The sequence below is a fragment of the Bombina bombina genome, chromosome 4, assembly GCF_027579735.1.
Source record: "Bombina bombina isolate aBomBom1 chromosome 4, aBomBom1.pri, whole genome shotgun sequence".
Classification (NCBI taxonomy): Eukaryota; Metazoa; Chordata; class Amphibia; order Anura; family Bombinatoridae; genus Bombina; species Bombina bombina.
Window position 1 is genome coordinate 318557976 of NC_069502.1, and position 27377 is coordinate 318585352.

At 38.9% G+C, this 27377-nt stretch overlaps 1 protein-coding gene across 1 annotated transcript; it reads right to left on the reverse strand.

The window, feature by feature from the left end:
* Positions 1-24510: 24510 nt before the first annotated feature.
* On the reverse strand, positions 24511-27082 carry P2RY13 (purinergic receptor P2Y13). The gene has a single exon (XM_053709012.1). It carries the CDS (start codon positions 27070-27072, stop codon positions 26074-26076), a length of 999 nt encoding a protein of 332 aa, XP_053564987.1. The 5' UTR covers positions 27073-27082; the 3' UTR covers positions 24511-26073.
* Positions 27083-27377: the final 295 nt, after the last annotated feature.

The following is a 27377-nucleotide window of genomic DNA, read 5'->3' on the forward strand; positions in this document are numbered from 1 at the left end:
CTATTGCTTTATCAATGTCAACTTTCTTTTTTCTCTATTTATCTTTGTTTTTACTTATCGATCTCTCTTTAACTTTTTTAAATTTTGCTCTATTCTCAGTAAAAAAATTTGATCTCCCTCTATTTTTATTTCTAAATGTTTATATCACTTGTATCTCTTTATCTTTAATCTATTCAACATCCTAAAATGTAATACACAAATTAAATATTTTAATCTTTTGCTATAAAAGAAGACAACTCTTCTTGGGAGATCACCATAAATTTAGTACCAATTTGAGAGGAAAACCCAAATTCTGAAGAGAATATAGGCCGTCAGGATTGCAGTGAGATTCCTGATTTACTGGACGAATTTGGAGATGCCCAACAATTTGAAATTCATTCGCAAGATAATCAGGATGAACAAGTGGAAGAACCTGCACCACCTCCAGAAACAGGAGATCAGAATAATGCAATTCAACGAGATGGTGGACTATTGGGCGATGTGGGCTTAATTGAGATGCTTTCACTTGCCAGGCAATATAGTGGACCACAAAGAGATGCAAAATTGTATAACATCTAATATTGACCGTTGGGCAGCTATATCTGAAAAACAGATAGAAGTTGAAAAGGAGAAAGTTGAGATTGAAAAGCAGACATTACATCTGCAAAGAAAGATGTTTCAGTGGCAGAGGCAAATGGACGAAGAAAAAAAACAACAAATAAATAGAGCAATAAGCCTAACTGAGAGGACAATAGAATCCCTTTTCTATTACAAGGGACAGAGCAGAGAGGGACCAACAGACCCCAGGCTACAATAAAAATTTTAAACATGGTTATCCTTCTCACCAAAATTCAAAAGTTATAATTAATCTTTTGTCATCCAGGTTCATGTAAAGCTCTATTCTATTTTTTAATAATGTTATTTATGTTGTGGTTATTTATTGTTAATAATTTTTGTTTTGGTTAATTTATTCTAAAATAAATAAAAAAATGTGTTTGCAATAACCATCATTTATTCACAAAAATATAAATCTTTTTTTTTTTTTAAAGGTATTTTTTTAAATAGAAATAAAATATGAGTCACATTATTTTTTGTAAAATATTTTGATAATTAGAGAACAATCGCCTAGATTACGAATCTTGCGTTAGCCTTAAAAAGCGGTGTTGAGAGGTCCCAACGCTGCTTTTTAATGCCCGCTGGTATTACGAGTCTAGCAGGTACAGGTGTACCGCTCACTTTTTTTCCCGCGACTCGAGCATACTGCAAATCCCATTACGTAAATTGTGTATCCTATCTTTTCAATGGGATTTTCCTAACGCCGGTATTACGAGTCGTGGAAAAAGTGAGCGGTACACTCTCTCCTGTCAAGACTCCTACCGCATTTAAAAGTCAGTAGTTAAGAGTTTTATGGGATAACGCCGTAACAACCAACGGTCTTCAACCAACCGGGCAGAATTGGTCCTCCAGACGGCCAGAAGTCTTCATCCTATCTGGGCAGAAGAGGACCTCCAGATGGGCAGAAGTCTTCATCCTATCCGGACAGAAGAGGAGCTCCAGAGGGGCAGAAGTCTTCATCCAGGCGGCATCTTCTATCTTCATCCATCCAATCAGCCAATAGAATGCAAGCTCAATCCTATTGGCTGATTGGATCAGCAAATAGGATTGAACTTCAATCCTATTGGCTGATTGGATCAGCCAATAGGATTTAATCGGAATTGAAGGGATGCCATCTTGGATGACGTCACTTAAAGGTATCATCATTTAGTCGTCAGCCGTCGGATGAAGAGGATGCTCCACGCCGGGTGTCTTGAAAATGGACCCGCTCCGCTCCGGATGGATGAAGATAGAAGATGCCGCCTGGATGAAGACTTCTGCCCATCTGGAGGTCCTCTTCTGCCCGGATAGGATGAAGACTTCTGGCCGTCTGGAGGACCACTTCTGCCCGGTTGGGTGAAGACATTTCAAGGTAGGGTGATCTTCAAGGGGTTAGTGTTAGGTTTTATAAGGGGGGATTGGGTGGGTTTTAGAGTAGGGTTGGGTGTGTGGTGGGTTTTAATGTTGGGGGGTATTGTTTTTTTTTTTACAGGCAAAAGAGCTGATTACTTTGGGGCAATGCCCCGCAAAAAGCCCTTTTAAGGGCTATTTTTTAATTTAGTATGGGGTAGGGATTTTTATTATTTTGGGGGGCTTTTTTATTTTATTAGGGGGATTAGATTAGGTGTAATTAGTTTTAAAAAATTGTAATTATTTTATTATTTTCTGTAACTTAGTGTTTTTTTTTTCCGTAATTTAGATAATTGTATTTAATTGTATTTAATTGTAGTTGTAACTTACGTTAGGTTTTATTTTACAGGTAATTTTGTACTTATTTTAGCTAGGTAGTTATTAAATAGTTAATAACTATTTAATAACTATTGTACCTAGTTAAAATAAATACAAAGTTGACTGTAAAATAAAAATAAATCCTAGGATAGCTACAATGTAATTATTAGTTATATTGTAGCTAGCTTAGGGTTTATTTTATAGGTAAGTATTTAGTTTTAAATAAGAATAATTTAATTAATTGTAGTAATTTTATTTAGATTATTTTAAATTATATTTAAGTTAGGGGTGTTAGGGTTAGGGTTAGACTTAGGTTTAGGGGTTAATATATTTATTATAGTGGCGGCGACGTTGGCGGCGGCAGATTAGTGGTTAATAACTGTATTTAGGTTGCGGTGACATGGGGGCGGCAGAGTAGGGGTTAATAAATAAAAAGTAGGTGTCGGCGTAGATTCAGTGGCAGCACCCCCAGCCCCTGTAGACTCATAATAGACATAACACCAAACTTTTAAACACCAAGGGTTAACGACAAACAAGTAACAAAAAGAGTCACACGCGGGTCTTCAGAACACCACTAAGCAGATACAATCACTAGTTTATCACACCTACACTCCTCCCCCCCCCTCTTTTCCTCACCCCTTATCCCGTATATGTGTACAAAAGATTTTTGTGTATAAAAGTTTTTAAATGTAAATGACTGGGACCAAAATTTTATACAATGCTAAATTCAGATGATTTGTCTGAAAAAAAAAAAAAAAAGGGTTGAAGTATGAAGATTTAATAATTAAAATCGAACAGACTCAGAGCGGTCCCATCCTTTCTTTCTCACACTAGATTTATAGAAATGTTTATAATGTTTATATGCAAAGTAAGATGTTCTCCCAACCTACCCGCTCACTCCCACGCTATGGACAATCGGACTTTGGTCCAAGAGTGGCCAAGTAATATACCAATGAGCGCGGTAAAGGGATCACCATAAGCTCTATTTAGAACTACAAACTTAAACGGGACATGGCAACTTTTGCAACCTCAGTTCAGCAAGATGTATAGATTACACTTATGATGTTAGAACATGGAACCGCTCAAATTGTAACCCGAGCCCAGTTTGTACTTTGATAAGTTTTTCCAATAAAGCTCTTTTGAAAAAAAAAAAAAAAAAAAAGTAGGTGTCGGCGATGTTGGGGGCAGCAGATTAGGGGTTCATAGGGATAATGCAAGTGTCGGCGATGTCGGGGGCGGCAGATTAGGGGTTAATAAGTGTAAGATTAGAGGTGTTTAGACTCGGAGTTCATGTTAAGGTGTTAGGTGTAGACATAAAAAGTATTTTCCCATAGGAATCAATGGGGCTGTGTTAGGAGCTGAATGCTGCTTTTTTGCAGGTGTTAGGTTTTTTTTCAGCCAATTCTCCCCCATTGATTCCTATGGGGAAATCGTGCACAAGCACGTTTTGCCAGCTCACAGCTACCGTAAGCAACGCTGGTATTGAGGTGAGATGTGGAGCTAAATTTTGCTCTCCGCTCACTTTTTTTGCAGCTAACGCTGGATTTAAAAAAACCTGTAATACCAGCGTTGTCTTAAGTGAGCGTTGAGCAGAAACTGAGCGTTAGCACCGCACCCCTGTTACCGCAAAACTCGTAAACTAGGTGAATGATTGATAAATTGGGAAAACACAGTAGTAAATCAAATAACATATCTCCAGTAAAGTAAATCTACATGCTCCAATAACATCCCCAAAGTTTCCCCCTTATTTTAGCCAGTTTAGTTTTGAAATTGTTTTCAAGACAACTTTGAGTGCTTTTATCTTCAGTTTGAGTAGTTGATATTGAGGATACATCTGTAAAATAATATATATATATATATATATATATATATACATATATATATATATATATATATATATGTATTAATATAAGATGATTATTTATCATTATTTATCAAAAATCATTATTGAACATTATAACCAATATAAACATATTACCTCCTGCAGGTGTATTGTCTATATCAATCAATATATATTCCAAATATTATTTTATAACATATGTGTATAAAACCTATCTTTATCTTACATTATTTTTCTGGCAAGTTCCATTGTTGGCTGTCTATTATCTACACAACGCTTCATCTAATTGGACATTTAAAGTATGAAAACCATCTATTTCAGCCATACATTCTTGGTCTTCCATGGTAATATCTATTATATATAAATAAACAATCCATTAAGAATAATATACGTATATAAATAAAAATTCTTATAAATGACAGGTCAAACATTCATTTTTATTTTACATATACCATTCTGTGTGTTAACACTTATTTGTTGTAATCCTTTAAATGGATTGGGAGACAATTCGATGTCCAAAAGTTTTAATGGCATGGGTGTAGATAAAGCTTCACTTCGGGGGGTTTTCCGACATCACTGATCAAAGGTAGCGGAGTGGCTGCTTACCCTTTATTTTCTGCCTTCGCATATCTAGAAACATGTTAAAATTTTAACCTCTTTTGAATTTCTCTTTAAATTTTAGTTTACATTAACATATGTTGTTTTAAGTCTGCATGTATATTAACATACTTTAAAAACATTTAATCTACTAACATTTGGCTAGATTACGAGTTTTGCAGTATGAGTGAAAAAGCAGCGTTAAGGCTCATAATGCTGCTTTTTCACTACCGCTGGTATTACGAGTCTTGAAGGTTTAGCTGCACCGCACACTTTTTTGGCCGCAATGCAACGTAATTAGCGCAGCTTTCAAAAAGTCCCTTTTCAATGGGACTTCCATAGCACCGATATTACGAGTCTGCCTGTCCGGCCAAAAAAGTGAGCGGCACAGCCAATACCGCCAAGATCCATAACGTAAACTGAAAGTCAGTAGTTATGAGTTTTGCACTACAAAGCTGTAGCATAGAACTCATAACTAAAGTGCTAAAAAGTACACTAACACCCATAAACTACCTATTAACACCTAAACTGAGTCCCTCCCGCATTGCAAACACTAAAATAAAATTATTAACCCCTAATCTGCCGCTCCGGACATCACCGCCACTATAATAAACATATTAACCCCTAAACCGCCGTACTCCCGCATCGCAAACACTAGTTAAATATTATTAACCCCTAATCTGCCGCCCCTAACATCGCCGCCACCTACCTACATTTAATAAAACCTAATCTGCCGCCCCCAACATAGCCGCCACTATACTAAAGTTATTAACCCCTAAACCTAAATCTAACCCTAACCCTAACATCCCCTAACTTAAATATAATTAAAATAAATCTAAATAAAACCTACTATTAATAACTAAATAATTCCTATTTAAAACTAAATACTTACCTGTAAAATAAACCCTAAGCTAGCTACAATATAACTAATAGTTACATTGTAGCTAGCTTACATTTTATTTTTATTTCACAGGCAAGTTTGTATTTATTTTAACTAGGTAGAATAGTTAGTAAATAGTTATTAACTATTTACTAACTACCTAGCTAAAATAAATACAAATTTACCTGTAAAATAAAACCTAACCTGAGTAACACTAACACCTAACATACACCACAATTAAATCAATTACCTAAATTAAATACAATTACCTAAATTACAAAAAAACAAACACTAAATTACACAAAATAAAAAAAGAAATTATCAGATATTTAAACTAATTACACCTAATCTAACAGCCCTATCAAAATAAAAAGCCCCCAAAAATAAAAAAAACAACCTAGCCTAAACTACCAATAGCCCTTAAATACAAACAACCCCCCAACAATAAAACCCACCACCCACACAAACAACCCCCCAAATAAACTCCTAACTAAAAAAACGAAGCTCCCCATTGCCCTGAAAAGGGCATTTGGATGGGCATTGCCCTTAAAAGGGCATTTAGCTCTTTTTGTGCCCAAACCCTAATCTAAAAATAAAACCCACCCAATAAACCCTTAAAAAAACGTAACACTAAACCCCCAAGATCCACTTACAGTTTTGAAGACCGGACATCCATTCTCAACGAAGCCGGGAGAAGTCTTCATCCAAGCGGCAAGAAGTCCTCAACGAAGCCGGGAGAAGTCTTCATCCAAGCCGGCACAAGTGGTCCTTCAGACGGGCAGAAGTCTTCATCCAGACAGCATCTTCTATCTTCATCCAAATGGCGCTGAGCGGCTCCGTCTTCAAGAAATCCGGCACGGAGAATCCTCTTCTTTCCACAGCGACTGAAGAATGAAGGTTCCTTTAAGTGCCTGTGAAATTAAAAAAAAAACATAAGCTAGCTAAAATGTAACAGTTATATTGTAGCTAGCTTAGGTTTTATTTTACAGGTATTTAGTTTTAAATAGGAATTATTTAGTTATTAATAGTAGGTTTTATTTAGAATTATTTTAATTATATTTAAGTTAGGGGGTGTTAGGGTTAAGGTTAGACTTAGGTTTAGGGGTTAATAACTTTAGTATAGTGGCGTCGACGTTGGGGGCGGAAGATTAGAGGTTAATAAATGTAGGTAGGTGACGGCGATGTTAGGGGTGGCATATTAGGGGTTAATAATATTTAACTAGTGTTTGCGATGCGGGAGTATGGCAGTTTAGGGGTTAATATGTTTATTATAGTGGTGGCGATGTCCGGAGCGGCAGATTAGGGGTTAATAAGTATAATGTAGGTGTCGGCGATGTCGGGGGCGGCAGATTAGGGGTTAATATGTGTAAGATTAGGGGTGTTTAGACTCAGGGTTCAGGTTGAAGTGCGGTATTAAGCTCAATTTTGCTCTACGCTCACTTTTTGCCTGATAACGCTGGGTTTTTGTAAACCTGTAATACCAGCGCTGTAGGGAAGTGAGCGGTGACAATAACGTGCAAGTTAGCACCGTCCCGCTCATAACGCAAAACTCATAATCTAGCCAATTGTTATGCATGCTTTTATTGTTAAAAACTAAAATTTAAATCTACTAACATTTGCCTAGATTACGAGTCTTGTGTTATGAGTGGTGTGGTACTAACTTGCAGTTTATTCTCACCTCTCACTTCCCTGCAGCACTGGTATTACAGGTTTTTACAAACCCGGCATTAACAGGCAAGAAGTGAGCGTAGTGCAAAATTGAGCTCCACACTGCACTCCAATACCAGCGCTGCTTAAGTGAGCGGTGAGCTGGTTATACGTGCTCGTGCACGATTTCCCCATAGGTATCAATGGGGAGAGCCGGTTGAGAAAAAGTCTAACACCTGCAAAACAGCAGGGTAAAGCTCAGTAACGCAGCCCCATTGATTCCTATTGGGAAACTAAATTTATGTTTACACCTAACACCCTAACATGAACGCAGAGTCTTAACACCCCTAATCTTACACTTATTAACCATTAATCTGCTGCTCCCGACATCGCCAACACCTACAGTATACTTATTAACCCCTAATCTGCCACTCCAGACATCCCTAACACCCCCTAACTTAAATATAATTAAAAGAAATCTAAATAAAATCCCTATCATTACCTAAATTATTCCTATTTAAAACTAAATACCTATAAAATAAACCCTAAGATAGCTACAATATAACTAATAGTTACATTTTAGCTAGCTTAGGGTTTATTTTTATTTTACAGGCAAGTTTGTATTTATTTTAGCTAGGTAGAATAGTTACTAAATTGTTATTAACTATTTAATAACTACCTAGCTAAAATAAATAAAAATTGACCTGTAAAATAAAACCTAACCTAAGTTACACTAACACCTAACATTACACTACAATTAAAAAACTTAGTTAAATTAAATACAATTAAATAAATTAAATACAATTAGCTAAATTACAAAAAAAAAAAAAAATTGTTGCTAGCGTAGGGTTTATTTTATAGGTAGGTATTTAGTTTTAAATAGGAATAATTTAGGTAATGATAGGAATTTTATTTAGATTTATTTTAATTATATTTAAGTTAGGGGGTGTTATGATTAGGGTTAGACTTAGGTTTAAAGGGTTAATACATTTTGAATAGTGGTGGCGACGTTGGGGGCAGCAGATTGGGGGTTAATAAGTGCATGCAATTTTAAGCTACTTTCTAATTTACTCCTATTATTAATTGCTATTCATTATCTTGCTATCTTTATTTGAAAAGCAATAATATAAGTTTAGAAGCTGTCCTATTTTTTGTTGTCTTGCTCATTGGTGACTAAATGCACTCACCAATAAACAAGTGCTGTCCAGGGTACTGAAACAAAATTTGGCTTGCTCCTTAGCTTAGATTCATTCTTTTTCAAATAAAGATAGCAAGAGAATGAAATAAAAATTGATAATAGGAGTAAATTAGAAAGTTGCTTAAAATGGCATGTTCTATGGTAATCATGATATAAAAAAATTGGTGTTAGTATCCCTTTAACATTGTTTTTCAATTATCATTATTTCAATGATTTTTTTTTAAATAAAAGTGAAATTCAATAATACAAACTGCAAAGTTTTAAAATATAGATACTGACTTTATTAACCATTCCAGAGTTTAACATTAACCCCTTAAGGACCAGCGACGTACCCTGTATGTCGCTGGCCTTTTTTTGGGACTTGATTGTTTTTTAGCACGGTCTTGCCACCAGCGTTGAGACTGCTCTATTCCACAAAGCCTGTTGGAGGGAGGATATTAATAGCGTCTTCTTGCTAGACTTGTGCTATTATGTCCTGAAAAAACCCTTAATGACCAGTGACATACAGGGTACATTGTGGTCATTAAGGGGTTAAACAACAAAACTAAATAAATAAAATCTTGTCCATGATAGGTTTTGTGTTCAAAAGATGTTTATTAATTTAAATTTGAATTTGTAATACAAAAAGAAGCATCAAACTTAAAAGCACTATTATTGTAAATTAAGCGCCACTGATGACGCAGTTAATATTACAATACATTATTGTGATTAATTTGAAATATATATATATATATATATATATATATATATATATATATATATTTAATACTTACAGGTTCTTATCAATCTTCTAATTGACTTGTAGTACTTCATTCCTTTCTCTTTAAGTCACTATATTTATGGAGACATTGACGTCTTGTTCGTTTAATTTTCAAAATCCTACGCATTTTTCTAAGCATCTCATATATAATTTTGTCACGGCATTCCTGTGTGACACCCCTTACACCCCCAATTCATTTAGGAAAATATTTATCTATTCCATAAACTAAAATTACCAATTCCCCAGCACTAAAAGGTTTTAGACGCGTCATATTTGACGATGACGTCATTAATCTTTCAATCATTCAATTAGTCTTATGATCGCGATATTTAGCAAAGAAAAAATTGTCGGGGGTTAGAATAAAAAAATTATATATACAGGTATACCCCGCTCATACAGCAGGTTAGGGACCGGAGCCCCGCTGTAAAGTGAAAACCGCCTTAAAGTGAAACAAGGCAGTTTTAGCTTTCTTTTCAGTGATTAAAAACTTGAAAACATGTTTGAACTAACTTATATTATGGGTGCAATCGTGCTATGTTTAGTTTAACACTAGCACAGCACAGTATTACATTAGTATTCAATAAATACCGTACCTGTAAAATAGTGACAATTACTGTAGTAAAATTTGCCAGACTATAGCAGAGACACAGATTGCACTGTAATGCTGTAAACAGAGCAAACTTAACATAACAAAATGGTGCCAGTCACTTTTCTCGCAATCTCAAGATGATTACAGCACTGTTTCAAAATCCTTGGAGGTTGAACTTCAGCTCCACAAAGCGCTGTATTAGCGAAGCGCTGTAAAGTGAAGCGCTGTAAAGTGAGGTATACCTGTACATTTAGATATTGTAATTTCTGGTTTCGGTTAAGGCTTTTATGTAACAGATTTGTATATAAAATTATTTAAATTAAATTAGTTCATGTTTGTCATATAGATAACACTGAGCTCACGCATGTGATGTTACCTAGTCAGCACTGATTGGCTAAAATGCAAGTCTGTCAAAAGAACTGAAAAAAGGGGGAAATTTGCAGAGGCTTAGAAACAAGGTAATTACAGAGGTAAAACATGTATTATTATAACTGTGTTGGTTATGCAGAACTGGGGCTTGAGTTATAAAGGGATTATATGTTTTTAAACAATACAAATTCTGGTTTTGACTGTCCCTTTAAACTTTAAATAAATATTTTATGTTATTTTCAATAATGTAATTTTCAATGTAATCTTTATTTATACTTATTAGCACAAAGATAGTCGCACTACGCTTCCAAAAAAATTAAAAAATAAATAATAAATTAACAATAGGTTTTAAACTATCCATTTAAACATGTCTCATTCAATTAGATGGATACATTAATCCATCTAATTGAATGAGACATGTTTAAATGGATTAACACCAGCATTTGAAATGGTAATGAATACAATTAACAGTATTGACAATTACTATAGAAGCTATAGACAATACTGTTATGTCACACAGACAATATTTTCTTATTACATAGCAGACAATATGAGACATCTTTTCATTTCATTGATGAATGTTTTTTTTTTTAAATTGGTTCTTTATCTTTCTGTACAGCACAACAAATAGAGTCTCCCCACAAATGTGAAGCCTGGTAAAATATATATGCAAAGTTCAAACTGCTTGTCAGCCCTGGACTGGAGGTAGTGTATTTGCTGTGCAAACACTATGAGCAGGTAAAGCTTGTAATTAAAAAACAAGACATGCTTACCCTTATCAGCTCACAGTTGGAAGCATTACCTAACAGTTAAATGGTGGTGCGATCAGAGCTCACTCAGGTTCATACGCTGATGGGTTCCCAAAAGCTCTGAATGCCCTCGCTTGGCTCCAATTAGCTCCGCACTCCTCTCCTGCAGGTACGCTTGTCTCATGCAAATAGAAAGCAACGGCGTATCCCTCAGAGTAAACCCGGAAATGTTAGTGGGTCTGTCCTCCTTTCTAACATTGGATGGCCGGAATATTCCTCTGTGACACCAAAGGGTGTGTAGTAGTTCTCTCGGCCGTAGTGGTTGATCTCTCAGTGAGTCTGCTCCAAACGTCCTAGGAGCTACTGGTGAGTGAGATATATCGAACCCCCACCGGCTGTGCTGCACTGCGATAGGTCAGTTTATAGAAGGCACAAAGTAGAAGGAGCACCAGCCGGGAGTGATAAAACAAGTAATCTTTATTGGTCAGACTAAAAAGCTTGGAGCACAGATTAAAAACCCTAGCTTATATACTCTAACAGCTTATGTTGTGGATATGGATCTCTCAGTATCCATATCGCAGCAATGAGAGATCCATATCCACATAAGCTGTTAGAGTATATAAGCTAGGGTTCTTAGGAAGAATAGAATAGGTTAATGATTATATGACACTTGTGACAGGGTGTAATGGGTTAAGTGTGGTTTGTAATGCTGTGATACCAATTAGACCATTATTGATCTGACCAATAGAAAGCAGCTTGTGGTTTTAAATAGGCTGTTTTAGTATATAGAGCTAGCAGCTTTGAATACGGCATCCGCCGAAACGCGTCAGCTGTAGCTTAATTTGCTCACTTTCTATTGATGAATTGTATGTTTTTAGCCTGTGCTCCAAACTTTTTAGTCTGACCAATAAAGATTACTTGTTTTATCACTCCCGGTGGGTGCTCCTTCTACTTTGTGCCTTCTTTATCTCTCTCTCTATCTCTCTCTTTAATTATTTATTTTACCAATCTATCTATTTAGATATTTCTGTCTATATCCAATTCTCTGTCAGTTTAACTAATCTCTTTCTGTCTCTATCTATGATAATTAATATCTCTCATATTTTTTATATGTCTCTCTCAATATCTCTCTTTATATATATATATCTTTGTATCTCTATTTTTCTCTTTCTTTCTCTCTCTAAAAAATGTATTTTTATCTAAACTTGTAACAGCAAATGACCATATTAGAGAACAACAGGTATAATAGCCATGTGTATACCTAAACCCAATCACATTAATGTTGAAGTTTTTAAGGATATTTAACCAGACCATTGTTATGTCTTCCCTTTTTCAATAAAATCACTTATGCTTACCTAGAAGGCATCCTTCAGGCATATCACCGTCCTGAAACTTTCTATATAATCCAGTCTGCCTTAAGATGTATGAATCATGACACGAGCCTGGGTAGTTTGAACGGACACTGATGATCTTCATATTGGGGTCACAGACCATCTGAACATTCAATGAATGGAAATGCTTTCTATTCCGATAAACCTCCTCACGTTCACAAAGTGATCTTACTGCAACATGGGTAGAGTTGATGGCGCCAAGGACATTGGACAACCAAGCCATCTTATAGAAATTCGATTTTAAAGATTGCCATTCTTCTGGGGTAGATGGCAAGCAAACATAGCGAGGAAAAATAATCATCATAGCCTTGATGACTTTACTTAAGTGACATGAAAATGCTGATTGACTTATTCAAATAATGACACTCGAAACCGCCTGAAAGGACCCTGTTACCATAAAATGCAATGCAGATAATAGTTTTAATAGTCCAGGAATAGCCCGGTGAACGCGCCGTCATCGGCTCCAAATAATCTTCTATCTCTCGAAACAAGTGTAATATGGATTCACGATCAAGCCTTTTTATATAGGTCTAGACAGGTGTCTCGGTTGACTTTCCTATTGTTTTGTACCTCGCCCGCCACCTAAAAAGTGCCAAGGCAAAATCCACAAGGTGGTTATGAAAAATATAGCGAGCGGATAAATACATTTATTAGTACATTAGTATTATTGCGAGTTGAAAAATAGAGTGGTATCAAGGATTGGCAGACAAGTACGCTCGCAAGTTTAAAAATGCGGGTATGGACATAGTTGACTACTTTGTACACACCATTTTGTATTCGTGGAAGAGTTTTGACACGAAAATATTACTGACTGCTTAGTACATGGAGCCCTTAATGAATTTTAAACATTATCTCACCTTTACAATGAGGCCCCTCAGCAACCTCATAAGCATCTTTTAACTTGTCGAATGGAAAACTTGTTCATCAGTGCCTTGATGCTAACAATGTCTTAGAATGATCATAAGTGCGCAAGGTAGACTTGAAAAAAATTTGCTTGCACTCCTTCTCTGGGCCGCTCCTTCTCTTCCACCATCACTTTTTGTTTCATTTGTTGACGATATTGTGCATAATACTTGATTTTTCTTATTATTACATACTAAATATATATATATATATATATATATATATATATATATATCTATCAACAATAATCTTTAAGTGTTGAAAGATATATACGGTATTATGAATTTAAAGGGAAAAAAATATTTTTTTAACTGTCCCTTTAATATATATTTTTTTAAATGAACTATTTGCATGTAAGAGAATTTTTTTCAGATTATTGCAAATTGCGATACCCAGAAATGAACAAGGGGAGCTTTGTTTGCCATCCGTTTTCTAGGTTATCCTTTTACAAGTAGAGCAGAAGGCTTCTTCATAAATATTGTCTCCTAGTTTAGAGAAAGAATGAGAGCCCTGGAGGAGTGACTACCACGTAGGGGCATGTGACCCTAACGTAGGTCTCGACAGAGGATGAGTGGTTAGGAGATGGGTAGGAGGGGCCGGGGAGAAGTATACTTAACAAGGGGGCGTGCCCTGAAAAGAGCACAAAGAGCAGTTAGCAAGGTCTGTGGGGGAAGAAGCTTGCTGTTTTCCACCACATACCTTGCAATATGGCAGCTCTTCAGGACTTGATCGGAGCAGTCATGGCCCTGGCTCAAGCCAGGGGCACCGACTGGGTGAGGGAGCAGCTGGCTATGGTGGGCATCTTGCTGCCTGATGGGGTGGAGCCGGTCGGTTGGGGCAGGACAGCACAGCCTGTCCCAGGACCAGAGGGTCGAGCTTGAGAGGAGGTAGGAGGCCATCACCTGGTGCACGGGGAGCCGCAGGAGCAGTGATGTGGCAGAGGCTGGGAGCGGCGGAGGAAGCAGGAGCAGAGCGGGTTGATGGAGGCTGGGGAGATGACGTCACCGCCCGACAGTCGGGCGGCAGAAGAAGGAGGAGAAGGGCTGCGGCTGCAGGTAAAAGGTGCAAACGGTGTGGTGGTAGAAGGAGTAGTGTGGCGTGGACATGGGGGAGCAGCAGAAGGCCCAGATTTGGAGCTGCACATGGAGAGGCAGGTGGGACCAGGGGAAGGGGTGCGCGGGCTAAGCATGTAGGTTAAGGAGGGTTTGAGGAAAAGGAGTTTTGGTAGCGGTCCTGATGAGCTAGGGAGGAGAAGAGGATTGGCGGGGGGCAAGATAGTTAATGCAGGGCAGGATGATGCAGGAGTACACTCAGTCACCATAGGGTTAAGCTTAGAGTGCTTCTGGAACACCGAAATGGCCATGTTAATCACAGATATGTTATCAATATCTGTCTGTGCTTAATATTTACATGGAGAATTTAGTAGGTAATTTTCTGAGGCACCACATTAATCCTGCAGGTAGGCAAGCAAGCTCTGATTAGTAATGCATTGTATTGCACAAGCAATTGAGCTCGGGATATAGGTCACAATATCATCCCCCTCTTGTTCTCTCTTCCCCCTTCCCCCCTCCTTTTTCTCCTCTTTCCCCCTTCCGCCCCCTCTCTCCTCCTCTCCCTTGCTCCCATCCCCCCCCTCTCTTGCCCTCCCTGCTAACCTAGCTATACCCCACCCCCCCATATAGGGTTGAGTGGTGGTGTTACTGGGTTTTAGGAGGTAGGGGGGTTATGTTTACTGTTAACAGGGTCATAATATGTGATTTTGTGTTGCACTCCCCCAACTCCAGTAGAAAGTAGACTGTCGGACGGGAGCAGGGACGGCGGACCTGCAGAACAAGGGTCGCCTCTACGGGAGCCAGATTACAATGAAACGGACATGGACACTATTTTCTTGGAAGACCCTTACAACGAGTTTGAGGAGGAGCAGCAGGGTGGCGCAGACTCTGGAGCAGTCGCGGCAGACCAGGTAGGCGACATGAGTTTGTTGGCCCAGTTGTTGCAAATTGTGTCCCCTGGTGCCGCTTGTGGGGAGAGAGTTGGGGGAGGGCCTAGCCAGGAGAAGGGCCGGGAGCAGCGGAGTGGTGGCAGTGGGGGCAGGACTGGTTCGGGGTGGTCTGGTAGGACTGGCCTTGAAAATGTAATTTCTTTGCAGGCAGGAGCTGGACATGGCTGTAGGCATAGCAGCCAGAGAGGTAGTGGGTTGGAAGCAGTTAGACGACGGGATAGGTCCCGTTCCCCAGTGGAGGACAGGAGGAGGAGGATTTTGCATGCTTCACCCACATGGGGCAGGTTGGAGAGGTCTCATAGGAGAGGCAGTAGCACGAAAGAGGGAGATCTAGGCCCAGGGCGCGATCAGCAGGGCGGACGGGAGCGGTTGAAAGGAGTATGAGGCCAGAAGCAGAAAGACACGGGAGCCGGGAGGCCATCAGCTCGGGACCAGCTACAGCACCTATCAGAACAGGTGAGGTGTCTGGGGTGGCTCCTGTTTCATCTGTAAGCACGAGTAATGTTGGTTATGCTTCTGAAGTGGTGTCAGCATTATTGAAAGGCTTAAAGGATTTGGTAGCACAGGTGGAAAGGCAGTGTGGAGAGGGAGGTAATGTAGCGGGGGTCTGGGGCCAGCAGGTGGGAGCTCAGGGAGCACCAGGGGGGGCAACGGCTAACGCCACTGGAGGTTCCATTAAAGTAGCCGAGGTCACCATGAGTAGACCATGTTTGTGCACTATTGGGCCACTGGGCATACATCTGACTCAGGAGGTTAAGGAGAAGATTTGGAAGCGGGAGTTCTTGGAGATATTTTCGTTGCTCCCGCTGGAGCAATTTGTGGAGATCAAGGAGGATCCGAAAGCGGAGCAAGGGAAGAAAGAGGAGGAGGAGCGCAAGAAGAGGTATAGGAAGCTGACGAAAACCTTTGGGAATTGGTCACGGGCATTTTGTATATTGGCCAGTGTAACAGCAGAGAAGTACCCGGATCAAGGTTCAGCTTTGTTCTGTTACTTTGACGAAATATCAGCGGCATACCGGACGTATGGAGGGATGGCATGGTGGAGGTACGATGAGTAGTTCCGCTAGAGGATAGCCGTGCGGCCAGATATGAAGTGGGATGATCGGGACATGGGTATCTGGCTGGAGATGATGACGCCTCTTAGAGGGGGACAGTCCTTTCGGGGCTCAGGTGAGACAGGTGCTGGAGGAGCCGGAGCCACAGCGGCGGTGGCACTCAGAAAGGGCCTTTGCTTACAGTTCAATGATGTCCAGTGCAGATTTGGGGGGTTATGTAAGTATAAGCACGAATGCTAAGGTTGTGGGGGCACTCACGGGTTCTCAAAGTGCTTTAAGAGGAGGAGAGGACCGGTCAAACCAGGGGACGTGGTTACACAGGGCACGGACTCCGGTGAAGGTCGTAAAGATGGTGCCTTGGTTAAGACGGTATGCTAGGGGGCTGAAGGGGAGGCAGGATGCGGAGCTGCTGCTCACCGGCTTTAGTTCTTGGTTTTGGATACCGTTCGAAGACAAAAGGTGATTTAGGGCGCATGGGAATCTGAAATAGGCTAGGATGTTTCCGGAGGTGGTGAGGAGTAAATTGGGGAAAGAAATAGCATGGGATGGCGGGCCCATCTCAGGATATTCCGATGGACAATTTGAGGGTTTCTCCTCAAGGCGTGGTACCTAAGAAGGTGGAAGGGCAATTTAGGATGATCCACCACTTATCGTACCCAAAAGGAGATTCGGTCAATGATAGGATTGACCCAGAGGTGGCAGCGGTTCGATATTCATCTTTTGACAGAGCGGTTGAGCTAGTGCAGTCGGCAGGGGTGGGTGCGCAGATGGCCAAGGTAGATGTGGAGGCAGCCTTTAGACTGTTGCCGGTGCACCCGCGGTGTCATCACCTGTTGGGTTGTTACTTTGACGGGGCATATTTTGTGGACCTGTGTCTGCCAATGGGCTGTTCTATCTCCTGCGTGTATTTTGAAAAATTCAGTTGTTTTGTGGAGTGGGTGGTCAGACAGATGTCAGGGGTGGATTCAGTGGTCCACTATTTAGATGATTTCCTGTTTGTGGGCCCGGAGGGGTCCGGCGATTGTGAACAGCTTATGGGGACATTCATGCAGGTAGTGGATCGGTTTGGGATTCCGGTGGCAGCGGAGAAGATGGAGGGCGCTTCCACGTGCCTGAGTTTCTTGGGGATTCAAGTGGATACGCTCCGAATGGAATGCAGTCTGCCAGCAGATAAAATAAGAGACTTGGTGGAGGCGATTGAGGAGGCATTAAGGAGGTGGAAGCTGAGGTTGAAAGAGTTGCAGTCCTTGATTTAATTTCGCATGTAGGATTATCCCAGTGGGGAGGATCTTTACAAGAAAATTGTCGCTGGCAATGGCAGGGGTAAAAGAGCCTTCCCATAGGATTCGCCTGAAGGCGGACCTCAAGGAATATTTGGTGATTTGGAAACAGTTCTTACAAAACTTCAATGGGAAGGCACTGGTACAAGAGGTCATGATGGCAGAGGCAGATCTTCACTTGTACACGGATGTGGCTGGGGCGGTTGGTTTTGGGGCCTACCTGCAGGGTAAATGGTGTGTGGGGCAATGGCCTGAGAAGTGGGTTCAAGTAGGGTTGACTAAGAATTTGGTGTATTTGGAATTGTTCCCACTGGTGGTGGCTGGAGGTGTGGCCTCACTTTCTGGCAGATAAGAGGGTTACTTTTCATTCGGATAATATGGGTGTTGATTTAGCCATTAACCGTTTGTCTGCTTCTTCCCTGCCAGTGGTCCATTTGTTGCGTTTGTTTGTTTTGCAATGTTTAAAATGCAATGTTTTGTTCCAAGCTGTGCATGTGCCAGGTAAAGAGAACGATGTGGCTGATGCTCTTTCCCTTTTGCAGTGGGATAGTTTTCGGTGACTGGCCCTGGAGGCGGAGGAACAGGGATGCAGTGTCCGGAGGCGTTATGGGAGAGAGCATTTGTACCAGGTTGAATATGGTGAGGGGAGCAGTAGCTCCGGGGACCTGGAAATCCTATGCACAGGTATGGGCCTTGTGGTTTAAATTCTTACAGGACTGGGTTGGGGTTCAATCATCAGAGGACAGGGTTAGAGCCCTCCTGGATTGGATGCTGGAATAACAATGGGTGGGGATGTCGAAATCCATGGTCAGGAGAAGAGTGGCAACTATGTCATTCTTGTTCCAACTCATGGGGCTAGAACATGGGACCAAAAGGTTTATGGTTAGGCTGGCTGCAAGAAGTTTGTGTAGAGGGAGGAAAGTGCAGGATGGTAGGAGGCCTGTGGTCTTTGCGATACTAATGAGGATAGTGGGCGGTTTGCGTGACACTTGTTCATCGGACTTTGAGTTCAGATTGTTTAGGTTGGATTTCGTGGTGGCATTTTTTGGGGCCTTTAGAGTGTCGGAGTTGGTTGGGAAGAACAGAAGGGATATGGGGAGGTATCCAGATGGCAGATGTGGCAGTATGTGAAGGGGCTCTGACAATCTGGTTGAAAAAAATAAAAAACTGACCAGGTAGGGAAAGGTTGTCAGATAACGTTGAGGGCCATGGGGGGGGGGGGCATGTTGTCCGGTGCAGGGGTTTGTGGAGTATGCGGCGGTGAGGCCTCAGAGTAGGGGTCCGTTGTTCATTCACAGAGATGGGACGTCTCTGTCGCAGTTTCAATTTCAGGCGGTTTTTAAGAAATGTGTAAGTATAGTGGGTTTGGAACCGGGGGAGTTTGGAACACACTTGTTTAGGATTGGGATGGCAACGAAGGCTCACACCTTGGGAATAGAGGTGGCAGGGATAAAGAGAATTGGGAGGTGGGTTTCTAATAGTTATATGTCATATATTAGACCAGCTTTGGTCAGCTATTAATGCTGTTGTTGTTGTTGTTGTTTATACAGGTCCGGTTCATTGTTGGCTGATGGGCCACTCATATATATACTAGGCAAGAAAGGCTTCAACAGTTAAGGAGAGTGGGGGACAGCTAGGATGGTCGCCGGAGGAGGTCAGCATTCGATGGCTAGGTTTCAGAGGCATGAGGTGGGACCAGTTGTTGGTAAAAGTGGTAGAGTATGCCTGCTTGTTCAAACCGCCTGATATATTGTTAATCCATGCTGGGGGGAATGATTTAGGGTTCATGTCGCAAAAGGACTTAGTGGATAGCATGAAGAGGGATGTGAGGAGACTGTTGGAGCTGTTCCCGGGTTTGGTGTTATTGTGGTTAGAGATTGAACCGAGGTTGGCTTGGAGAGCTGCATGGGATGTTGTAAGGTTGGAGGCATCTTGAAGGAAGGTTAATAGGATGATGAGTAGCTTTGTTAAGAGATTGGGTGGGCTGTCATTATGGCATGTGGAATTTGAAGGGGATTTGGGTAAATGTTTCTTCCTTCAAGATGGGGTTCATTTAAACGAGGTAGGTCTGCATTTATTTAATTTTAATTTAAAAGAAGGGGTTACATTGGCCTTGGATTTGGTTGGCGGGGCACGGCGGTAGGCCTTTGCCTGTGGCGGAGTGCTTGCTTGGGGGATAGCAGTTAGGGGTACCTCCTGGATGGGCAGGAGAGAGGTTGGTGGGTAAGATGTTGGAGAATGGAGAATATGGGACTGCTATGGGCAAGCCTTGTGTTTGGTTTAAGTGTTGTTTATTAATGACTGGTTTTATATATGTTTATAAATAAAAAGCTGCGGCCTTTGTACCCAATGTTGGTTTGTATCTTTATTTAGATAAGTACCGAGTGGAAGGGTCATGAGAGCCCTGGAGCAGTGACTACCACGTAGGGGCATGTGACCCTAACGTAGGTCTAGACAGAGGATCAGTGGTTAGGAGATGGGTAGGAGGGGCCGGGGAGAAGTATACTTAAGAAGGGGGCGTGCCCTGAAAAGAGCAACAAGAGCAGTTAGCAAGGTCCATGGGGGAAGAAGCTCCCTCCCTCCATCCCTCCCTGTAGGTTGATGTGAAGAAAGTCGCAGCAGTGGGGTGGAGTGCTTGCCTGGGGGATAGCAGTTAGGGGTACCTCCTGGATGGGCAGGAGAGAGGTCGGTGAGTAAGGTGTTGGAGAATGGAGAATATGGGACTGCTATGGGCAAGCCTTGTGTTTGCTTTAAGCATTGTTTATTAATGACTGGTTTTATATATGTTTATAAATAAAAAGCTGTGGCCTTTGTACCCCATGTTGGTGTTGTGTCTTTATTTAGATAAGTACTGAGTGGAAGGGTCATAATAGATTTGTACTGTAATGTCTACCATAAAGAACCTGTAATGTGTCGGCCTGAAAGTGAAAGCCTAACGCCTGTGTATAGGAGTGCTGGGAATATGCATGAGCACAAAAATTGTTTAATAGGGAAATTAATATCTCTGAAACAAATACAAATATTTACATTTCTCTTTGTTACAAAAGGTTTCAGAAATATTTCATCGCTATCTCCCTGTCAAATATGAAGCAAATTGTTGAGTAGGTATCAACCAAGGTATCAACCAAGCTTGTCATTGGATAATATTTTACAGCAGTCCTTTTTCATGTTGTTTTCAAAGAGAAAATCAAATACTCATATGTATTATTTTTTTCAATATTTTGCTAAGGGTTACTGTTCTCCATGGTAATGTTGTGTAAATTGTTGATGTATGCAGTACTTAAAATCATACAAAACAATTTAGTGCAATGTAAATCACAATGTTATGTTAAAGTAGCTGTTTTACGTGGTTTAAAATACCCTTTAACATTGCTATCTTCCACACAACCATTGTTTGCAGGCTTCAGCTATGCCTAATTGCCATCAGCGGAAGAGATTAGATAAGGGAAACTTAGGTTTCAATATGGTGGCACTCTTTACTTTTTTAGAAACTCAGGAAAATTAGAAAGTCTAGAATTTTCAGAGTTAAATTGCAGGGAAGGGGAGAAAATAAATAATGTCATGTATTTTGAATGTAAAAGAGCTGTTTATCTTGGGGCAATGCCCTGCAAAGAGCCCTTTTAAGGGCTACTGGTAGTTTAGCATTAGATTAGGTGGTGTTTTTATTTTGGGGGTATTTTTTATTTTCATAGGGATTAGGTATAATTTTTTAAAATTTGACAATTTTGTTTTTTATTTTCTGTAATCTTAGAATTTTTTTATTTTCTGTAATTGTAGCTTAAAGGGACAGTGTACACCAGAATTTAAATTTTGACTAGACTGTCCCTTTAATTTATACCTAGTTTATTTTTAAAGTAATGTTAGGTTTTTTATTATAATAGTTAGTAACTTTAGTATCTTGTAGTTTAGGTAATTTGGGTTCATTTAGGGGGTGTTAGGTTAGGGGGTGTTAGGTTACGGGGCTTAGTAATTTAATTATTTATTTGCGTTGTGGGCTTTGGCGGTTTAGGGGTTAATACTTTAGTAGGTAGATTGAGTTGTGGGCTTTGGCGGTGTAGGGGTTAATACTTTAATAGGTAGTTTGCATTGTGGGTTAATGGCAGATTAGGGGTTAATAGTATTATTAGGTAGTTTGCGATGTTGGGGTTGGCGGATTTAGGAGTTAAAACTTTATTTTTAATTGCGGTGTGGATTTGATGGTGAATATTGGGGTTAATACACTTTATTAGTTATTGCGTTGGGGGTTGGCGGTTGACAGGTAGATAGATATTGCGCATGCGTTAGGTGTTAATTTATTTTTGCAGGCAGTTTCGGGAGTTATGGTGCTCCCATACTCAGCGCAAGGCTTGCTGCGGATGCCTTTGTGTGGCGAGGTGAACATAGAGTAAGAGGGAGTACGATGCTTATGCGAAGAGTGAAATGTATGTGCCGCATTTATATGCGGCGCTGTATATTGGATACCAAAACCGCGTAAAAACTGGTGTCGCCGGCTTTTGCGGGCGACGCTGCATATATGTAACGGGGGCCCATGAATAGCATATCATTAGATTAAGGGATCATAAATAAATTATATATATTATACCATTATAATATAGAATAGTAAACACTTAAAGGGATATTCAAAAAGAAAATACTAGACATAATGATGTTGTCAAAGCAATTGTATTGCCTGCTATGCATCTGTCCTTAGCAATAGAGATTGAAATTAGAATAACTTAAAGGGGCATCACGAGCAAAATTTAAATGCACGTAGATGAATTAAATCTTTGAATGGAAACATATTTACAATATAAATGTAGTGTCAAAAATGCTTCTAGTAAAAGTTATCACTGTTTTAGTGTTAACATTTTTCTCTCCACATGCATGTGAAGCATAGCTAAATATTCTCAGTGCACCAGCATTTTAAATACTGCAGCTGCTCAGAGCGCCAGTGAGGCTTGTATCTTATCAGTAAAACACAAATTGAGTCATTGCCAAATAGTACAAGCACCTTAGGCTCTCTGAGAAAGTGCTGTGTTCAAAAATGCTGGTGCCCAGTGGATACTTAAATACTCTTTTGAAACAGCTATAGCTTTTATTAGAAACATTTTTGCTAATACATGTATATGACAAAAATGCTTCTATTCACAACTGAAATGCATTCATGTGGATTCCAATTTTGGCTGAAATATCCCTTTAAGTTTAAAACATGGCAGCACCCATTACTTTTTAGAAATTCAGTGGAATTTAGAAAACCAACAAGTATCAGAGTTAAATTACAAGAGTTGGGGGTAGATTAAAAATTGAAATTATATTGCAGTTTTTTAATTGCACACAATTAAATATTTTATATTACAATCTCATACTGTTTAATATCCCTTTAAGCTAAAAAAAAAAATAATAATCTGTTTTCATCCTTTATAACTAATCAAATTTCAAATAACAGTCTAAATTACAGAGACAATGCCCAGACTTTAAAGTGTCTTCTTATTAATTAAAATACTGGTGTAAATTGCACCAATGGAAGACCATGGGGAATTTTTCATGCTACTAATAGAGTGAAAAATAAATAGATAATTGAAGAGTTGTCTAAAAAGATTGAAATGGGTTCAAACTGCAACACCCCACAAAAAGCCACATTGTGTATTTTGCAAGGGAATTCTTACTGACCAGAATGGACCACAATGTTAGATCTTAATAGTTTGCAGTTAATGAGACATATTTCAGTGCTTTCACAATTATTTGTGACAGGACTAGTAAAACCATAGACGCTGTAGAAAATGATATTCAACTACAAAACTGCAGCCGCAGAATCAGCAACCAGATGAAAGTTTTAGGTAGAGATCTCAAGCATACTCATATGCCACTGCCTACTGAAATGATAATGTTGTGGCTAATGAACTTAATGTAGGGTGAGCTTTGTAATATTTTAATTAGGGCTAACCTTAAGGATAAAGAGATATGAATCAGATTCAGAGAGAGAATGTCACTTTAAACAACTTTCCAATGTACTCCTATTGTCCAATTTGTAGCTTTATTTGACTATCCTTTGTTTAAAAGAATACCTTGGTGGGCTCAAGTGCAGCAAAGCACTACTGGGAGCTAGCTGCTGATTGGTGGTTGCATATATATACCTCTTGCCATTGGCTCACCTGATGTGTTCAGTTATATCCCAGTAATGCATTGTTGTTCCTTCAACAAAGGATACCAAGAGAACAATGCAAATTTGATAATATAATTAAATTGGAAAGCACTGTCAAAATCATGAAAGAAAACCTTTTGTGTTTCATATTCCTTTAAGGGTTTGATTTAGGGTCACAGTTAGGATTAGAGTCATGGCTTAAGCTTGCCACGCTGGTGTCTAAAGGGTTACAGGGAGTTTGCCCCTGGCATCATTCTTATCTGTGACATTTATGCACAAGCAAAATGTTTATGGCCATGCTTTTGTTAATGGAATTATGTCTGTGGCATCATTAGACCTGCTATATTTTGCCACAATATTAGTATTGGGTTGACGTTCCTGATAAGTAGTGCAGCAGACTTCTGCAGCATATACATAATCAAATTCTTGGTGTCAATGAATTCACAGACGGCAGAATACTGATACTTACAAGTAATAGCTTAAGCTATTACCTTCTATAAGAGATGCAAAAAAAAATCTTTCTAGACGGCTTTCAGCCCTGTTTATAAATTGCATACTTTTGCTACGCTATCTCAGCATTACTATTCTTTACACTTCCAGTATGCTGTTGTTACGTATTTACTACTCGCTGAAAATCTTAAAAAATGATAAGCAGGGAAAAAAAAATACTAGACTTATAATACCTTGAAAACGTTTTAAAAACATTTTGAACTTAGTATTTGTTATTAATTAGAAATGCAATATTTTCTTTTTATTTATATGAGGGTGATTTTGCCCCCAGCTACCTTTTTACATTGTTATAATATCATATATTTCTGTTACAAAATATTGTAAATTACATTCATGATTTTTTTATTATGTTGGTCTTTATGCACAGTATCCAGCTACTAATGAATACATTTGCAGTTTCAAAAATTCATTTATTTTGTAATATAGGCGTACCTCAGAGGTATTGTGCATTCGGTTCTAGACCACAGCATTAAAGTGAATATAGCAATAAAGTGAGTTACACTAATTTTTTTAGTTTTGCAGTGCATATAAAAGTTATATTTACACTATACTCTAGTCTATTAAGTGTACAATAGCATTACATTTAAAAAAAAAACAACAATGTACATACCTTAAATTAAAAATACTTTATTGCTAAAAAATACTAACAATCGTCTGAGCCTTCAGTCAGTCATAATCTTTTTGATGGTGGTGTGTATATATGTGTATTAATGGGTTTATATGTGTATATGTGTCTGGAAAATGGCGCCAATAGACTTAATCAACACAGGGTTGCCACAAACCTTCAGTTTGTAAAAAGAGCAATATCTGCAAAGTGCAATAAAGTAAAGCGCAATAAAACAAGGTATGACTGTATTTTTAAATGTATTTAGCATCATATCGTAGAGTAGATGTTGTCAGTCACTAAACACCACCAACTGTAATTGCTGTAAAAATAGTTGTTATAGTTGCTCACTCTAGCTGCATTTTTTGTTGTGTCAGGCAAAGCTACTATTAATACCAATCAGCTTATCTAACAAGCTGGTGTTATAAATCTGTATATGTAAAAAGCTGACTAGAAAATATCACATAAACACCTTTGTGTAAGAAATGCAAATTTTACCTCAAAATGTCTTCATTTTATTGTAAAGGGACTTTAAAACATCCAATCAGGATGCTTGTTTTTGGGACTTGAATGGAAGCAGACATCTGGCATGTGAAGACACCGTCACTTTTTTTTTTTTTTGTTCTCTTTAGTTTACTATGAAATCTAGCAGGATTTCTTGAATTCCCACAATACTCCAGTAAAGCAAAGTGTGAGCTTAGCACTGATGATGCTTATTGACTGTTTTTCCCATCATGCAAATGACAATAAAAAAGAAAAGTTGAATGATACCTGCTCACAGAGCACTTACTCTGCTGAGCTGAAGAAACTTTGATGCAAAATATCTTCCTTTTTAACATCAAGATCTCCCTGTGATATTTTCCAGTCAGCTTTTTTTACAGATATGCTGCATCACTTTCAATTGATATAACATATGGGTATCATGTGACACAGTTGCACTCTGGTGCTGGTGGTGTATACAAGCTATTCACCTTTAGTATAAATGGTAGAGATGATTCCACATCCTTAGCCACCTCACAACTGTTTAACTAGCTTCCTGTGAATGCTTTAATGTCACCTATAGTTCCTTTGTAGGCTGGATAAATAAGCTACTTTTCATAAACTCCACTGCAGCTTTACAAGCATAACTGTGATTACCCCTAGAAAAGCTGTTTTGTTGTTAACAGGATGAATCTCATTCTCGTAGAAAAACATTAGAATTAATATTATAATTTGTCCAAGTATGTTGTAGTACAAAAAGTGTAAACAGGCTTTATTTTGTATGAACTATCTATAGCTTACAATGTTGATTCATTAAGAAATGGTGACTCCAAACTTGAACTTATGGAGGTGATGTAGCCAAATAAAAGCTTTCTGAAAGGCTTGCACAATAATACATATATAAGTGGGTCCATTATGACATTGGTGGCTGCCAGCCATAGGGTACTTTCTTTTGCAATGAATAGTCTGTTTTGCAAATGACAATCTTTAATTTTGCCTATCTGACTAATTGTATATGGAATCCTTACAAAGTGATATGGAGCAAAACACACACAAAAAACTACAATTACTATGAAAACCTTTGCCTTTAGCTTCTTTCTAGCATTGGAATCTTTACTCTTTGACCTTGTAAAAGATGCATAAACCTTTTTTGTAATAATTGTATAAAACAGGATCAGGAGAATAAGAACAGTCACAAATACAATTTGACAAAAGTAATTCACTACTTCGTGCCATTTGATGCCGAGTTGACTCTTCAAAGAAGCACACTTTTTAACGTTTTGAGGTGTGGCATTCTGATTGGTTAATATCATATTTGGTAGAAATATTCCAAGCATAACTATCCATACTGCTGCTGAAAGGGATTTTGCAAAGAAGACATTATCTGTCCAGTACCTTCTATGTGGCTTTACAATTTTAATAAAACGATCAAACCCTATAAGCCCGAGAAGGATCATATTGACGTACAAGGTTTGATAAAATATCACTGCAGAGAATCGGCAAACATAAACTCTCAGATGCCAGGGTGCAATTCCAGAATCCGTAAGAATTTTGAATGGTAATGTTAATGTCATTATTAAGTCTGCAGCAATTGTGTTTTTCAGAAAAACAATAAAAACCGAGTTGCTAGAAACATGTAGGAAAATCCAGATAGATATGCTGTGAATAATCACTCCTAAAAAGAAAACAATGGTGTACAATACAGGGAACACCACTCGTGTGACAGTGACATTACGGATACAGTCTCTGGAAGAGGAAAATGTTCCATTTGTACCGTTGAATATTTCTGTTACCATAGTCAGAGATGAAGACTGTAAACAATGCAAAAAAGAAAGTTAGCTATTTGTTACTTCCTATCATATCTGCCAACTAACCCACAAAATAATTTATTTTATTTTATAAATATTATTTTGCATGATTATAGCATTATTTTCTTTAATTGTTTGCTTACAGTTTGTACTGACCTTACAAAACACACTCTAGTGACCTATTTATAACTGTCCCTAATTGGCCACAGCAGAGAAAGTAACCTAGGTTACAACATGGCAGCTTCTAGTGTTTTAGAGACATTAAAACGTTACATTAATTTTTTTCAACATTT